Source organism: Rhinolophus ferrumequinum, chromosome 6 (genome assembly GCF_004115265.2).
Source record: "Rhinolophus ferrumequinum isolate MPI-CBG mRhiFer1 chromosome 6, mRhiFer1_v1.p, whole genome shotgun sequence".
In the NCBI taxonomy this organism is placed as follows: domain Eukaryota; kingdom Metazoa; phylum Chordata; class Mammalia; order Chiroptera; family Rhinolophidae; genus Rhinolophus; species Rhinolophus ferrumequinum.
Genome location: NC_046289.1, coordinates 25,449,568 through 25,466,760, shown reverse-complemented (window position 1 = coordinate 25,466,760; position 17,193 = coordinate 25,449,568). Strand labels below are relative to the sequence as shown.

The 17,193-nt window shown below is 49.6% G+C and overlaps 1 protein-coding gene across 9 annotated transcripts in view; it reads left to right on the top strand.

Moving 5' to 3' along the window:
* RGS6 (regulator of G protein signaling 6) overlaps nt 1-17,193 on the top strand; it is a 475,600-nt gene that overhangs the window by 441,854 nt on the left and 16,553 nt on the right. For 4 of the 9 annotated variants that reach the window (XM_033108137.1, XM_033108138.1, XM_033108143.1 and 1 more), the window contains 2 exons: nt 5,765-5,854; nt 9,628-9,681. In XM_033108137.1, coding sequence (XP_032964028.1) covers nt 5,765-5,854; nt 9,628-9,681 — 144 coding nt within the window. Of the gene's footprint in view, nt 1-5,764; nt 5,855-9,627; nt 9,682-9,815; nt 11,166-17,193 lie in introns of those variants that run through there. The other 5 variants (XM_033108140.1, XM_033108144.1, XM_033108145.1 and 2 more) reach the window with 3 other exon arrangements.

The window sequence follows — 17,193 nt, the reverse complement described above, 5'->3', positions numbered from 1 at the left end:
TGGTGGTAGTGAATGGTTCCCAAAAGAGAATAGTGAATAGTTGCTGCATCTATTATAGAATGAGTCAGATTAGGACTTGAGAGGAGGCCCCTAACATTTCTGCCGACCACACATTGAGGACTTTGTCTGTCTTGGCATTCAACACTAACTCTCCTCAAAACCCCAACTCAAGGACCATGAAAAGCAGCATGTTGCAAGGGAAGAGTGTGAGCTTTGGGGTCACACAGTTCTTGGTTCAAATTCTATCTCTGTACTTGAGCAAGTCACTTAAATTTTCAGAGTTTCAGTATCCTCATCTGTAAAATGAGGTTGTTTAAACCTAAGTACCAAACTTTAGAGCAAACAACAACTGTAACTAAAGTAATATATCTGGACTCTGCTCCCGAAGCCTCTGCTTCACCTTTCCTCCTCCCTCAGGGACCCTTTGGTCTGTAGTCTCATCCCCATGTCACCCCTGGCAAGGACAGTCACATCATGAAGGCCAGTGATGACTGTTACTTTGCATGTATGTAGTCTTCCTAGTACTTTCACTTACATGCCCTCCTTTAATTGTGTGATAGACGGGGCTGGAAAAGGGCAGAATCAGGACCTGAATTCAGGCCTGGGGCTGCCAGCCCAGGGCCCCTGCCACCCCCCCACACACAGGGCCATCACATTCTGCCCCACAATCGCGTCTTCCTCCAAGGAACGACAAGGTACCCAATAGTTCCCAAAGTCTGGATGTTGTTCCAGGAAGCTTGGGCATGGAGGGCAGAGACGAGGCAAATACATCTGCAAAAAGAAAAATAGGACACTTGAAAATCACAAGAAGGGCTCTTAGCAGCTGTGCAATCCTTCAGCTGAGTGGTTTCCCACTCCTGGAGGACGTCCTAAAGCTGGGAAATGAGACCTTAGCTGTTTTAGGAACCCACAGCAAAGAGGAGACATAAGGGTGTTATTAAGTAGTTCAGCTGCTCCAGCATGCGTAGGGCCCAAGGCCTCAGGTATTTGTCTTATTACTTTTCCAACGTTCGCGAGCGTCACTGTTTTGTCTAAAAATAAAGGAGATTTCCAAATGAGGACTATCCCTGCAAAACATTAATTTGTAGCAGGTGTGGTTTGAGACAGCTTGCACTACTCACTCCCTCTAGCTCCCACACTTGTCATGGACCCTACTGATGCCAGTTGTTTTTGCTTCTGCCTTAGCCTCTCAGGCAAGCAGAGCTCCCTGTCCCAGAGCCAGGCCCAAGGAGGGAAATGGGAGTGGGGAGGAGATCTCCCTCTGAGAATTGTGGCTAAGATGGTCAATACAATTTAGAGCCCTAGAGCACCAGTTTCTCAATCTATGGAGAACCATACTCACCGTCTCTGGAGTAGGTGCCTCCCCCTGTGTCAGGAAGGCAGATGTGGACCCTGGTAGTTCTGCGTATTCATAATGAACTCAGTCATTTCTTTTTTAGGAACAGAGAGAAAGAAGGAGTGAAGGAAGGAGGGAGAAAGGAAAGACGGAAGGGAAAGAGGGAGGGAGGGAGGGAAGGAAGGAAAAAGGACAGGGAGGGAGCAAAAAGGACAGACAAGAAGGGAAGGAGGGAGAGAGGAAGATAAGGCAAGAAAAAACAGACAAGAAAAAGTAAAGAAGAAAAGAGCAGACTTCTTTTTCGCCAGCCCCTAGGAATTCTCTTGGAGGGGTTCGCTGGTTCTGCCAGTGGCTCTCTTGCTCATTGCAGATTCTAGATATACATTTATTTCCCTTAAGACTGGTTGTCTGCAGAGCAGGGGAAACAAACCAGAACCCCCACCCCCACCCCAATAAATCAATAGAGGTCACTGCCAAGAGCTTTGTACACTTGCTGTCCCTGGCAGTGATAAACTCATTGCATTTGGGAACTGGCCAAAGACCCTAAGTCCTATCTTAATTCTCATTCCCAGAAAAACCTCAGTGCTCCAATCACCCACCCCATTTACTGTCTTTGTGTTTCCAAGACAAAGCTGGCGAGGAGGAAGGAACAGAGTTCTATAACTGGGTACATCAAAGGCTCCATTTCTTTGCTTGGGGAAGGAGAGGAGGGTAAAGCAGTCATGGATCTGTAGACTGTGGGAAAGGAAGGCCAGACCAGAGGGGCCTGAAGTCACAGGCCCTGCAGGGGGCACAAAGGCCCTGCAGACATTCTTGCATTCTGTTTTTCTCAGACCACGCTTTGCATCTGCTATTGTTGCTTTGGTGGTTGTGCCCTCATGGGGTCATTTGAGACTGTCCTAATGATGGCACAGGCACTGGGTTGGCAGAGTAAGATCACTGCATGTGACACAATTCCAACAGGTCATGTTCTCACTCCCTACTCTCTCCCCACGCCACCCCCACCTTGGTCCTGGCTTTGGAGTCAGCCATATGGCACGGGGAGGATGACATTGGTGCCAAAACTGCTCCTCTGACCCATATCGACCTCCCCGGGAGAGTAGACCACCACTGTCTGCTGCTCCTTCCTCCTTGGCCCTGGATTGTCCTTTCTTTGTGCTGGTTGATCCAATTACACAGCAGCAAGACCACTCTTCCACCCTCAATTCCCATTGCTGTCTGCTCAGATCATCCTACCTTGATGAGGACCGTTCGGTTTGATAGACAGCCATTCGCCACCTCTGGCCGACTAGGTCTTCCCGTTTACGCCACTCATAGCACTCTCTACTTCTCTGTAGTCCTTAGTTCAAATTGCCCCCCCCCCATATTTACAAAAGCAGAGCACAACCCTCTAATGGGAATAGGCCCAATGCAAGGAGCAAAATGAGATGAAATTGTGGTTGGGTCTGCGACGGCTTTGACAGTGGTCGTCAAGGCCTTTGAGCATCCATCTTGCCTCATAGAATCTAAACTTCATGACAGCAGGACTTACCTGTCTGTTCAGGCTGTAATCTCAGTGCCTGGCACCGGGCCTGGCAACTACTAGATGCCCGATGAGTAACTGCTGAATATTTTTGTGATTAAATGTTTAGGCATCCGCTTGATTCTGCTGTTTTTTAATTGATAAGTTCTTTCTTTTAATGAATTGGGCTTTTCCTGCCCACGATGACGCTGGAGAAATTCGCTGGATCTGGGGTGAAGTTTGTTGCCAAGGCCAGAAGGGCTGGGCTAGAAGAGACTTCTTTATTCCTTTGGGAGCAACAGAGGGTATTTGTGAGACACACCTAAGGATTTCGATTTCTCTGAGTAGTCAGAACAAGAAGCAGGGACTGCTTGCCTCAGACAGGGGTGTAGAGAGGGTCCAGGCATGAGTGACAGCCCTCTTCAGATGACTCAGGAGCCACCTGGCTCTATCAGCCAGACAGAAGTGATGCCTGAGATAAGAAGACCGTCGTTTTTACTCTCGGTTAACATTTGTACCTCAGACTTATATGTTAGAACAATTTAAAGAGACAACAAATGCAAAGGAAGACCATGATGTCCTTCAGTCTGGGCTCTGAGGCCGTGAGGAATGAGCCGAGATGCTCACCTGTGGACTTCCTCAGAGCTCAGTGTGATGCCCACTCTCCTCCCCTACAGAGAGCAGGAAGGGATCCCATCAGAAACCGAAAACAAGTATCCAGCCTGCAAACTTCCTGAATGTTAAATTCAGACAAGCATTTCAGTGAACCAAAAAACAATGGAAATCCCACTAGCATTTGACCTCGTGCTAGACGCTATGCATACATAAGAGATGAAAACATATTGTTTCCTCAAGGAATTTAAAGGAACTTAAGCTAGAGTGGGCTGGATTTTTGTCTGAAATTTGCACAGAAACACTTAGTGACGCTTGTTCTCGCGAAATGTATTAAATCAGAAGACGTCTGGGCTATCAAAGTAGGCTCAGATCCAAGCCGCTGATTTCACTTGGTTCCTTGCAGTGGGCCCACTGCACCCTACTTTTGTAAATATGGGTCCATCTGAGGACAAATGAAGCTGATGCCCAAACAACTCCAATTGTGGTCCAACTGAAGTTGAGTGGAGAGGGATCCACATGTGGCCAAGGTGCTTCTTGCTTTCTGCTTTCGCTTTCTTTTTCTCTTAAGTTTTTTTTTTTTAAAAATTGGGGAATACTGGGGAACTATGTGCTTCACCAGGGCCCATCAGCCCCAAGTTGTTGTCCTTCAATCTAGCCGTGGAGGGCACAGCTGAGCTCCAACTCTAGTCGCCATTTTCAATCTTTAGTTGCAGGGGGCACAGCCCACCATCCCATGTGGGAATTGAACCGGCAACCTTGGTGTTAAGAGCTCGCGCTCTAACCAACTGAGCCATCTGGCCGCCCCTGTTTTCACTTTCTTTTGCACTGGGTAGAGAAAGGGTCTTAGCAAGTCCTTGCCATTGTCCCAGCAGTCTGGTCAGGTATCTCTAAAATGTGGCTCCCCTTGTCTCCCCTGGAAGGAGTACCCGAGGAAGAGGTCCCTAATGACCAGTCTAGCCTCTCAGCTGAGCACCGTCTCCTCACTGACCAGCTCTCCATTCCCACAGTCTCTGGGGCTCTTGTCCAACTTCATGGTTTGAGCAATGAGTGTGCATCAGGGAAGAAGCTTCCTTACCAGGCCAGCCTCTGCCTCACCATCCCGCCCTCCCTCCTCACAAGTCCTCTCTTGGGACAGCCAGGCTTTCCTGTGCAGCTGAGCTACATTCCATTTCAACTGATAATTAACCCTTCTTCAATCGACAAGCTCCCCCTCTTAATGAACCATGCTTTCCCTGCCCTGCGTGAGGATAGATCTGTGAGGAAGGGACCAGTAGGCTCTAGGAATTACTGGAAGTCAAGGGTGAAATTTGTTGCCAAGGCCAGGATGTAAATGCTCTAGGAGCCCAGGAGAAGAGAGGGCACCATGTCACAGCATCCGCCCTCCCAGGTGTAAGCCTCAGGCCTGGCATATTTGCCCACATACCCCGTGCTCTGATTCCAAGGACACCCCTCCAGGATGAGATGTTGGCCCCGACATGTACAACTGACCCAACTGTATTGTTGCCTGTGGAGTTTTTTAAATTAAACTTTTTTGTTTTGAGATACTTCTAGATTCACGCGCAGTTGTAAGAAATAATACAGAGAGAGACAATTTATCCAGTTTCCCCTACTGGGAACATCTGCAAAACTATATAGTACAACTTCATAGCTGAGGTATTGCCATTGCTATGTCCACGGAGTTTATCACATGTCCCATTTTCCTTGTATGTGTATGTGTGTGTTTAGTTCTATACACTTGTATCACTTGTGCATGATGTGTCACGATACAGAGCTGTTCCATTACCACAACAATCCTTCCTGTTGTCTTTTTAGCCACTCCTTCCTCCCCGCCCCTCTCTTATCCCTAACCTCTGGCAACCACTGAGCTGTTGTCTATTTCTATAATTTGTCACTTCAAGAATGTTGTATCAATGGACTCATACGGTACGTCACCTTCTGGGGCTTTTCCACTCATCTAAATCCCATGAGATTCATCCAAGTGGTTGGGTGCATCAGTAGTTTGTCCCTTCTTATTGCTTTGCCTGTGGTTTTAATTATTAAGCAATAGTGCTTCCTAACATGGCGTCAAGGTCTGATGGGACACGATCCTCAAACATCTTTTATTCTTAGAGAGTAAATACGTACTTCTGAGTGGGGGAAAAAAAAAAAAAAAAAACAACAAACATGTTGCACGGTTTTCTAGGTACACACAAGCATACGTGAGTTCATTTGTTTCTTCCCTAAAATGGTGGCTGGTCCGGTGGTGATTCCCACCCTCACTGTAGCATTGGCTGACAGTTCTCTTCTATGTCTTCTGCCTTCTTCCTTCCCAGGAGCACATCTACAAGTTGATGAAGAGTGACAGCTATGCCCGCTTCCTCCGGTCAAATGCTTACCAGGACTTGCTCCTGGCCAAGAAGAAGGTACCTTGGGGAAGGGCAGGCATGCCTTTTAGCACTGTTGACCCTTGCCTGCTGCTTGCTGCTGGTGTGAAATGAGAATATCATCCCTTGGGTTTTATTTGCTTTCTCTCCTTTCCCTTCTCTATCTGCTCCCACTCCAATTGAAGACAATTAGGATTGTCACCCCAGCCGACTCCCCAGGTCAAGGGTGTAGTAGCCTCTCTCCATGTGCACATTACCTCCATCTGTGTGTGCTGCCCACGATGGGGAGTATGACCAAATACTAAGGCCACAGTGGCTCAGCCCAGAAGTACAGGGCTGGTGGAGACACCACTGAATTCCTCAGGAAACCAGAGCGAGCCCCTCATTGCCAAGTCCAGGCCCCTTCCCACAGAATGTCTCTCCCTGTCCATCTCAGAGATGAGTATGAGGCAAAGATTGGGGTGGCCCTCTCAAGGGGGCGATCTGGCACCTGAAGTCATTCCTGGGGTTGTTCCCTCCTGACACCCCCATCTCTCTCCAACCCGCCCCACGGTGTTTGTGTTTCCGTTTAACCAAGAAGTGACTGCATCCTACCTAGCTCCTTCTTCTTCCTCCACTTGGAATTAAGTCATGGTTCCCTGCAGCCCTTGGTGTCTGGATTTTGGGGCCCACAGACCCTCAGCATGCAGATGGTAAGGGGTGACTGGAGCAGGGATAAACTCAGCTGGGTTTCTGGGAGGAGGGAAGGAAGAGCTGGGCGGGGTACGGGGTCTGGGAAAGGGGAGGCAGGAGAGATGGCTCACAATTCCAGTATGCCTGCAAACCCTGTGCACTTTTCAGCTCTGATCTGAGGCCCACGTGTGGTTCAGTGTGTCCCTCCTTGCACCGAATGCCGTGACTTCCGTGCCGTGCCACTTAGGGACATGTGCCTCTGCATCCTTTCTTCTTCCCTCAGCCTTCCAACCCCGGCCCTCATCCTGTGGTTATCCATCCACCAGCTCTCTGTCAGGCTGCCTCTCTCAACCACACAGTCCTGTGCTCCTCTCTGTGTGTACTGTCCACCTCATGTGCAGGTCTGCATATCTGGTTGGTACCACATAAGTGCAGAGTCTAGAAGAGCATTTATATCCTGCCCTCCTGCCCTTACATAGCCCTGAGGACATCCCTCACAGTCTGAGAAAGAGTAAAGGACGTGTGGAATGCCCAGATTGTCAGAAACCCAGCTTTCTTGGGTGCCTGCACCCCTTCCATCAGGTGTCACTACTGTGATGGAAAATGTGAAGCTTGGCCTCTTGCCAGCTGCCTTGCAGGAGGATGTAGGTGGAGGGGCTCTGAGTGGGGGAGGGGGGCCTGATACCCCCACAAAGTTCTCTGCTGCCCATGTTTTTAAAGAAAGTTTATGGAGACTTATGGTATCTCCAGCCCAAAGCTTGGGAAAAGATCAAAGTAAGTGTTTCTTATTTCTTGAGGCTCAAGACCCTGAACTGGTTACAGTTTGGGGAACTTCTTAGGCTCTAGCAGCCTAAACAATCGGGACCTGTCTATACACCCAGAAGGAGCCAGAGGCTGTTCAGTCTCCTTGTGGGTTTGAGCACAAAGGGAAAACGCAGCCCAGCTCAGGAGCAGGGCTGACGTCCCTGTGCCTGCAGATCTTCCCAGAAGAGGACACCTTCTCAAAGGAGGTCATTTGAGTGAGGAGCAGAGGCTCGGCCTTCCTGTGAAATGCTGCAAATGAAATTCATTGGAATTATCCTCCTAGCCCTCAAATTAAGGGACATTCTTAAGGCAGAAAGCCCTTGCGAATGCCAACACCCTTTCAATATCCAGGGGTTAATTGTTTCCATAAACAGTGATACAACCTACTTTTTCTTCCATTTCTCCCTGAGAGTCTCCAGGTGTGGACTGGATTTGTAACTCGGCACTTTCAGGTAGGCCTAGAGTATCTTCTGATTTCAAGGATGGGTTTAGAATGTAATAGAAATGGCCAGGCCATAAAAGGTATGTGAGAGTCACACCCTCCTGCTAAGCAAGGGAAGATGAGTGGGCCTTCCTTTTCTGCTGAGAAAGGCCCCTGATGTGTCTGGAGACACAACCTTCTGATCCTTCATCCCTGATTCACCTTCTATCCTAATATTCCCAAAGATAAGGTTTAGTCACTTCAATGTACCAGTTTCTCAAGGGACCAGTGAGCTGGGTTTTGATGACTCCCCCAGGACAATTAAGTACCAGTGACAGTGATTTTCCAGGGCAGCTCAGAGAACCTGTGCAAGGCAGAGGAACCCGAATGAGTCAGACCGATGGCTACCGTCTTTGAGCATCAACTCAGTAGCCAGAGCACAGGAATGATAGGCACAGAGTGCTAGCTGCAGGGCCTGGGACCAGCCTGATTTGAGCCAAATGTATGCCACCTGGCTGCCCATTGTATTGAAGCTGAGTTCTGTGTCCCCAGAGTGGAGACTCGGTATGGTACCCAGGGCCAAGCGTGGATCCTTGTGCAAGGAGAACGACCAGCCTGGCTCTGCAGTGCTTTGTTGTTTATGTTGTGTTTTCTTTCTGGAGTGTCCTAGCTGTCTTTGGGCAGCTAGCTGAGGGAATGGGGGTATGACTGCCAAGGGAGTCCTTTGTGACCTGTCCACACGGACAGATGGCTGCCTTTTGCCTGCCCCCTCTGCCTCTAGCACATCCTGCAGACCCACAGAAACCTGGCTGCTTCTTCAGCTTCCTAATTTCCATTATTTGCTGTGTGTGTGCGTGGTGTGTGTGTGTGCGTGTGTGTGTGTGTGTGTGTCCACACGAATGTGTGTTCTCTACAAATTTCCCAGTCTTGGGCTTATGACCCTGGAACAGGGCTCTAGGATAAACTAGCAGGTATTTGGAGTGTCATTCTCTCCCTAAGCCCCTCAAACAAGCAGGAAGCTTGGGGAGAATGTCAGGTGCACACTGCACTCTCTCTTCCTCTGGTAGTAGGGAGAGAGGGGCCCTAGGGAGAGTTCAAGAGCTTTGCCTCCTCTTGTCCATGAGGGGTGGGGGGTAGGCCCTCAGCAGAGTTCCCCAGAAAGGTTCATGAGCCTCCTGCAGACTGCCATGAGTAAACCTTGGAAAGGATCACCTGCCTCGGTACTGAGAGAACATTTTCTTTCCAGAACACTCCTTCTGAAGCCTAAGACCCTTTGCAAAGGACATGGGTAGACCCTCCTTATTCTAAGGACACAGAATGAGAGCCATTTCAGGGGCCATGAGGGAGTCACTGAAGTTAGCAAACTTTCTAGATGCTTCTGGGCAGGAAAATCTCAAGAAAGTCCTAACCCAGACCCCCAGCCACTTTCTGACATCTCATCAGCATCCCACACACACCCTGTGGGCTCTCAGAGCTAGTCTGTTCTGTGCCGGCCCTTGGGACTCCCAGATGGCTGTCTGTGGCCACAGGGACACAATCACCAGGGACTCCTGCACAAGGTGGGCCCGTCTGCGCAGTGAGCAGGCAGCTCCTACTGCTGAGCGTGGACCACACAGACTGCAGCGGCTCCTACTCTGAGCCCTAAAGCTCAATTACCATCCCCTGGAGCAACACACACCCCTCTCTGCTCACTGCTCCAAGGAGGCCACACCATTTCCTGTGGGCTTCTGTTTTCTGTCTCTCCCACTGGCTCTCGCATACAGCGCTGGCTGCTTCTCTTTTCCCGTTTTTTCGCCCTGTTTTGCTTTTGTTTTTGTTTATACGCTGCTGCTGTGCTGTTTGGAAACCACGTGTAAGCTGAAGATTTTTTTTCTTTCTGTATTTTATTCCCTACCTTTTTTTTCCCCCCCTAAAGCCAGAAAGTGAGCAAGGTCGTAGAACTTCCTTAGAAAAGTTCACTCGCAGTGTGGTAAGTTCAGCTGGTTTTCTTCCCTCACGTTTCTTTTGTTTTTCTTTTCTCAGTTCTTTTTTTGTTGTCATTTCCTCTGGGGTGGGAGGGAGTCCAGTGCTTTTCCCCTCGACACACCCATTTTCTTTTGCAAGTGTCTGCAGCTTCACTTCTAGGGATGGATTTGCAAAAGACCAAGCAGCTCCCTCTGCAGAAGGTGCACACACGACTGCCCAGCCTCAGGGCCTCGCATTTGACCTTCTGTTCAGGGCTCTGAGGAAGAAGGACCCCGCCAACCTCCGGGCTGCACGGTTTGTGCATCTTCTGCAGCAGCCCAGGGAGAAGGCCATCCATCGAACTGTACCATGAAATAAATTGGCTCAGAACCGTAGCTCATCTAAAAAAAAAAAAAAAAATCCAAATTTCCTTCTGTGAACTCGGGCAGCCATGCGGGAGCGGGTCGTGAGCTGATGCTGCTGTGTAGGCGGCTTTTGTGTGTGCAAGAGGTGGCCGTGCTGCATGGGTTCTGGCGACGTGGTCTAGCTGGTGTGTGTTAGTGGCCTCTGCATGAGTTCATCCTTTACTGCCCCTCATCAGCCTCATTTGCGTAGTGTGACGGGGACAAGAGGGCAGTAGCCACGCGGCAGGGGGAGAAGCAAGTCCCTGTACTGTCTCTGTGTACCCAGGGGCAGGGCCTTGACAAGCTGCCCAGGCTTTCCTTCTGACAGAGGGAGTAAAGATGGGCTAGAGGTTCACTGTCCTTGTAGGAAGTGGCCTTACCCCATGCATACCCAGCTTACATGGGGAAGAGCCCAGCACAGGGGCACACAGGAGACCCCGTGGTAACCGGTGGGAGTACTACATAAGTAGGTCTTCCCCATGGTGCACGGAGGAGATTCTGTACTGTGGTCTACAGAACAGCACAGATCCTCTGAAAGATTTGAACAACAAGTAATCCCACTCATTCACTTGCTGTCAAAAATAAGCTGATGAGTTCACGGGACCCAGCCTACACTGTTAACATCAAGCCACAGGGAACCAACATGGCAGAGTAGGGAATCCCACAAATGGAACTGGCCACACTTCTCTTCCAAAAGGCTGGAAACCCACTGATGTTGACTTGCCTGATTCCCCTCTCTGTTGAGGAGGGAAATCCTTGTAAAACTTCACTACTATGTGATTAGTATCTTTATTTCATCCTTTGAACATAAAAATCTACCAATTCTGGGTTGAAAGCAATCTAGTTATTTACCTGTCGTAGCTAGATGCATTTTAATTGAATTTAAACATTATTTTGAATTTGCTAGACGTAAACATCACAGTAGCCCTAGTAGGTGGCAATTAAAATATGGGTGCTCATCCCTTCTCTTCTCTGGTTTTCCCTCTTCCGGTTTTTCCTCATGAGAAGTCAGAACTTGCAGAATGCAAGGCCTGCTGGTCCCCTGTCCGTCTTCATGGCTGGTTTGCCATGGCCATGTGGCTTCGCACACCAAGAAGTTTCCACAGGCTCTCACAGGTAGGGATACCAGGTGGGAATTCCCACCCATTCTCAGGAATTTTTTTGGCTTTCCCATTCCTGAATCCCAAGAAAAGTTGGTCAGGAAATTGGGAAAATCGGCTCCTTGAACCCAGGTGGTTGGTAGTATCGGCCGTTACTTTGTGGAAACGATTCATCATGAAGAAGAGAAAACAGTTTATATCTCAAGATTCAGGAAAGGGAAATTGAAAAAAATCCTGACAACGGGCAGGAATTCCCGCCTGGAAACCCTAGTCATAGGCCAGGCCTATGGGACGCCCTCCACCCATGATGGCCTGATAGAGAGTGAAGGAAATCCATTCCTCTCTGTCCCTTTTGAGGCCTGGATGTAATAGGTGGAAGATGTTCAGGGATTTTGTTGACAAGCCCAGAGTGTACTGTGAGGGAGCTTGGACTGTCGGTGTAACTCGGAAAGCAGAACTCTCATAGCCCCATGGAAGCCCTCCAGGTGGACCATGTGGGCTGAGGGTGTGAGAGAGGAAGACTGGTATTCAGAAGAGACATCCAAACATCTCCAAGCTGCTTCATGAGGTGTGGGAATCAGGAAAGGCAAAAATGATCTCAACAAACCTTTGTAAAGAGTATTTATTGATGTCCCTTCATCCCAGAAGTGGTGTTGGTTCAGTGGTTCTCCAAAGATTGTTAATAGTGTTTGGAACCAAAAAGCACCAGACACCTTCCCAGCATCTGAAATGTGCATATGGGAGCACTTCCAGAGATGTTTTCAGGGCCAGCTGAAGGAGAAAAATTTCCCAGGCTCCTGAGATTTTTGGCATCTATGTGATAAAAGGCCCAAACATAAAAAAAAAAAAAAAAAAAAAAAAAAAAAAAAAAAAAAAAACCCTAAACTCCCTGCTATTCTTTTTGAAAACTGGTGCATTCTGATCTTTTAGTTCCCGTGGTGGGAGTGGAGATGCATTTGCACTGACCCATCCATGTTCCTGTGCTCTTGGAATAACACCACATCCGCCCAAAATGTGGCTAAGTTTGAGGGAATGGCCCATGGTTGTAGAGCAATGGAAACTCTCAGGGTTATTGGAGGCTAAAATCCAAAAACATGGTCTCAAAAGCCCAGGGTTCTAATCAAATGAATTAGCCAACCAACCAATATGTCTTACAATTTGATAGCCATCTTCTAGATGTAATATACATAAAGTGCTTGATTTCTATAAAAGAAAGTCTACATGAATGTTTCATCTGCTACAAACTGTGAACTATAAAGCTCAATGAAGGGCTCGTTCAATAGTGTTCCCATGGTGCTGGGAAGTATGTGTAAAAAGACCATCTATGTCATGGGGCTAAAAATGGAAAAATGAAGGAGTGAAGCTGGGCTGCTCACGGATCAAGGCTGTGAGGTAAACTGCCATGCAGAACGAATTGGTGGCAAGAAACGTTGATCTGGTGGTTGGTTAGCTCAGTCACCATTCGGTCTTGCTCATCAAGACCGAATCTGAATCCAGAATTTCTCCCATGCCTATGTCCTTTCTTTCTTGGTAAAGGAGAAACATTTTGAGAAGGCAGATTGTTCTTTCCAAGTCTCAGGTGTGTCATGCCCCCTTTTACATGAGATCCCGGGGAATAGTGTAATGCAGTTCAGGAACGCTGCTAGGCCTTGCAACCCCCACCAGAGGCCGTCCTGTGCGAACTTCTCCTTCCAATGGAAGTTTCATCCTGAGTCACCCAGAACTTGAATGTACAAAGAAAATGTCTAGAGATATGCTGTGTCAAGCATTGGATCGTTTGACGGGTTGGAGGCACCAAGACTGCACAAAGCCCCCTGCTTATTTGACAGGGAAGGCCTAGGTTGAGAACCAAACATAACTGAAAGTCCATGGCACGGTGCAACTAGCCCATATTACACCTTTATTCAAGACAGAAAACAGGACTCCCTCTGATGGGCCCAGCTCCCCAGATGCCCCACTGGCCAAGCAAAGCCCAGGCTGGATTTCAGCATCTTGACCCTCAGCTTCCCTGGTGCAGTGAATGACTCACACCGGTGTACACGGTGGCCCTGGTCCGAGGGGCGTCAGTCCCAGGAAGAGCTGTAACATATAGAAGCTTCTCAAGGGTGGCGGGCACAGACGTGGCCTCAGGTCAAATGAGTGGAGCCTATCTCTCCCTCGTCCTGCCCCCGGGAAGCTTCCTTTCAGGGTGGCTGTAAAACAGGAAAGCCACAGTAGGAAACATCTGGCGTATCATTGTGGGGTGCCTTTGCATCACCTGCCATCTCTTTTTCAGGTTCTTTGGTGGGAAGTCATAGGCATTACTAACTGGGGGAGGAGGAGGGTTCTCAAACTAAAGACCGCTTCCTACTGCTCAGTGCCGACCAGCCTGCCACTCCCCGCCGTCTTCCCGGTTTTGTGGTTGACAGATGAGGGTCTGAGAGTAGCTGGAGAGCTGCAGGGCTCATCCTCCCACTCTCTCTCAGGCGCGCTCGTTCCTTCAGGGTCTACCACAAAGTGGGGAGGCCTCTCCAGGGGCTGACTGACACAGAGGACCACGGGGATGACTGGGAGGAGGGCAAGGGAAGCAAAGGACCGTTAGCCAAGGCTCAACAGCAGCAATTAGATTGTCCCTTTTCAGAGGGTGGCCAAAGTCATCCAGTGAAAACTCTAACCTGGGAAGGAGAAGCTATAGAAAGTCCCCTGCTCCCGTGTACAGTTCCACCGAGTGGTGGCACTTATATTAGGAGAAGTGGCAGCCCCACCTGATGCTGGCATTAGCCGTGCTGCACACCGTCGCCTGGGAGCTGAGTTGAAGCCTCCATTGCCTCCTTGAGAGCCTCATCAGCTGTAGCCTTGGGCTCCAGAAATGGAAAATGGAGTTGCTGGTGCCTAAGCAAGCACAGGAGGCCACAGAGGGGAGCCAAGATGAGGACCAGAACAAGGACCAGGTGTGTCCGTGCCCCTCCTAAGAGAACATCACAGCTGAGCTTTGTCAAGGTGCTCCTTAGAATTAAGACAGCAAGGGCCCAGGGTTGAGGGGGCCCTGATATGTGCCGAGTGGCATCTCTGCCACAGGCGTTTCTGTCCTGCCGGCCAAGGAATGCAGCAGGAAAGTCACATGGAGACCGGGAAGCTCTGGGAGCCAGCTGTCACCCACCCTCTCCTGTTCCTCCCTCCCCAGCCAAAAGCTAATGAGAGCTGAAAAGTCAGCAGCTCACCCGCTCCCCTGCCCCCTTCCAGGCAGGGGAGCGGGAAGAAACCCCCAGATGCTGAACCGGAAGTGGCTGCTGAGGCTCCTGGCAGATGAGGCTGAGGGCAGATAACCAGGACGCTCAGCAAACCTGGCATGAGCAGCTCCTTCCTGGAGGAGGTTGTTTTCCCCTCCGCCTCAGCCATGCATGCTGATGGGATGAGTTCTTAAATACCTAGACCCAGCAGAACCCCCAGAGGGTTTTGACTTCAGTTGAAAAAATACTTTTGGACTTCCAGCAAGGGACGATTGGCTAAAAATCTTTACACAGGGTTGGTGCTGATGGCAAATAGTCCTTAGGCTCCTTTGGGACCACGGGGTCACAGACAAGACTGCCAGCCTCTCCCATCTCAGAGCCCTGAGAGCTAGTGGTAGTGAAACCCTGGTCTGCCTGGAGAGGGAGATGGACTTCCATAGCAGTATTTGGAAGGGAAAGCATGGAAATCTGCCTCTTTGGGATAGCAAGGACTTCTGGGACTCTGTGAAGCTCCTCAGTAGCCCCCATTTGAATAGCTCCTGCTTCCAGCCTCGGCTTACTAGCTGTGTGACTGAAGGCACTCACTAGCGCTCTCTGAGTGCTGGTTTTCTCCTTGTTCAATGGCTTGGACTACATCATCTCTATGGATTGTTTCAGTTGGTAGTGTCTACAGGCCTGTGCTTCTCTCTGTCCTGAGATTTCTGAGCTGTTTTAATCATCCCTCAGAATGAGAGAGGAGATGCTTTCCTGCCCAGGAAAGTAACTGCCAGCCTTTGATGCCAGGAAAGAAGCCATGGATAGAACTGGGTTGGGTTTGTATTTAAACTCCTTCCACAAGGATTTGAGGATAAAGTGCCAGAACTAAGGGGGCCACAGGCTGTCTAAGCCACAGGCTCGCTCCCTCCATTGCTCAGGGTCCCCTCTCACACCTGGAGGGCAACTTTGCCAGTTCTGCAGCCCCTGTCTTTTTGGGTTGGCCACCCAGCCTGGTGTGCATTGGGAGGTGGGGGTGAGGTCAGCTGGGCAGAAGAGTGGGCTCCACTTTGGGTGCTGCCACATCCTAGTGCATTGTGGGGGCATGGGAAGGAATGAAATGTGAGCCTTTGGGGACCTCAGCATCACTCTGCTGCTCACTTGCCACCAGACTTTCTAGTTCCCTGAAGAATTCCGGGTCAGTTTGCCACTGTCCTCTCTTAGAGCTGGGCAAAACGACGTTAGAGAGTCTGTGTAATAATCCTGGTTACAGTCAGTGTTAGATTAAGTCTCCTCTGATCTCTATCCTTCTCGCACTGTCTTGGCTCCAGGTGAAGTTTGCAAAAGCATATTTAATGTTATAATTTTGTAGCTGAAAAATGAAAATGTCTATTTTTTATAAAAAAAACTATAAAATGTAAGACAACAGAATCAGTTTGGCTATTGGGATACGGGGAAGACTAAGTGACGCAGTGATTCTCGATGGTGGGGATACTGGGAGGGTCAGAGGTTGTCATTTTTGAGAAACTCAGCCCATGACCCTGCCACTCTTTTGGAAAGAGGACTAAACCCCCTCCCCAATTGTTGCAGCTTGTGGTTCAACCTGTCAACCAAAAGCAGCTAAAAACACCCTCCCCATGGAGTGCCACTCAGAGAAAAAAGCAGCAGTGACTCAGCCTCCCACATGTGGGGACACATAGGGCGAGCATGGCTCTGCAGAGCTTCTCCCTGCCTCCTCTCACCGGCCCTTCCTCTCCCCCCACCCAGGCCCTCTGCTGCTTTCCCCAGACCCCAATGTGCCAAGCAGTCAAGAGAAAATCAAAGTCCTCTGAGGCAGAAAGGCACAGCTGTGTGTTTACAGCCACTGATTCAGATCCAAATCGCATCCCCTGCCAGTCTCCGCAAGGCAGGCTGGAGGCAAACTGCGCGCGCGCGCCAGGCAAGGATCTATTTCGGGAGGTGACCTGCAGCCCTTTGCCATCACAGAGCCTTCCTCCCACTCCCCAACCCCCACTGAGGAAAGACGTCCTTCTAGAAGGAGCTCTCACTTCAGAAGTGGCTGATGGCGTGGGATTTCAGCCTGTTCCTTGTCACTTGTCCAGTCAGACTGCTGGCACCTGTCCCCAGGCAGCCACACAGGAAAGCCATGGGCTCCCATCTGTCCAGTGAGGAGACAGAGAGTGAAGGTGACTGTGGAGCCCTCAGCAGGATGGACAGCGGGAAGTGCAGAGCACTCAGGGGACAGGACGCCCACTTCTGCAAAGGGCGGGATCCCCCTCAGTCCTGTCAGAGAAGCAGCAGCACCATCCAAGGGGCAGGAGAGAGAAACCTCCAACCGTTCATTAGTCAGACTTTGGAACAGAAGGAACCTAGGAAGGAGACAAAGCTGCCAAAGTCAAGGTCAGGGTGAAGAGACCCAACTCTGCCTGTGTCCAAACTGGAGAGTTAGACGTCAGACCGCTCAAAGGTCTAAGGACTTCGAAGGCTGAGAAATAAGACCGCCATGGCGTTTCCCCCAAAATGAGCTCCTGGTGAAAAAAAAAAAAAAAAGAAAGAAAACAAAAACACCTCAGAGTCTTCCCTTTTTTAAAGCAGCAAATGAGTATCTTTGGTTGAAATTGAGTTTGGGAAGCATGGCATTCTGGAAGGACAGGCTACAAATCCATACGAAAGAACACCCTGTAAGACATTGCTATGAAGCAGAATGCTAAATGGGACACTGCAGGGAGCTGAGAAGAGTTCAGAGCAGTGGGATTTTCTGTTTAGTGATGTTGCCCAAAGGCCGATGAGAGAAAGACCCTTGGGTGTTTGATAACTCCCCAACAGATGGGATGGTAGACAGAGTTGGGAG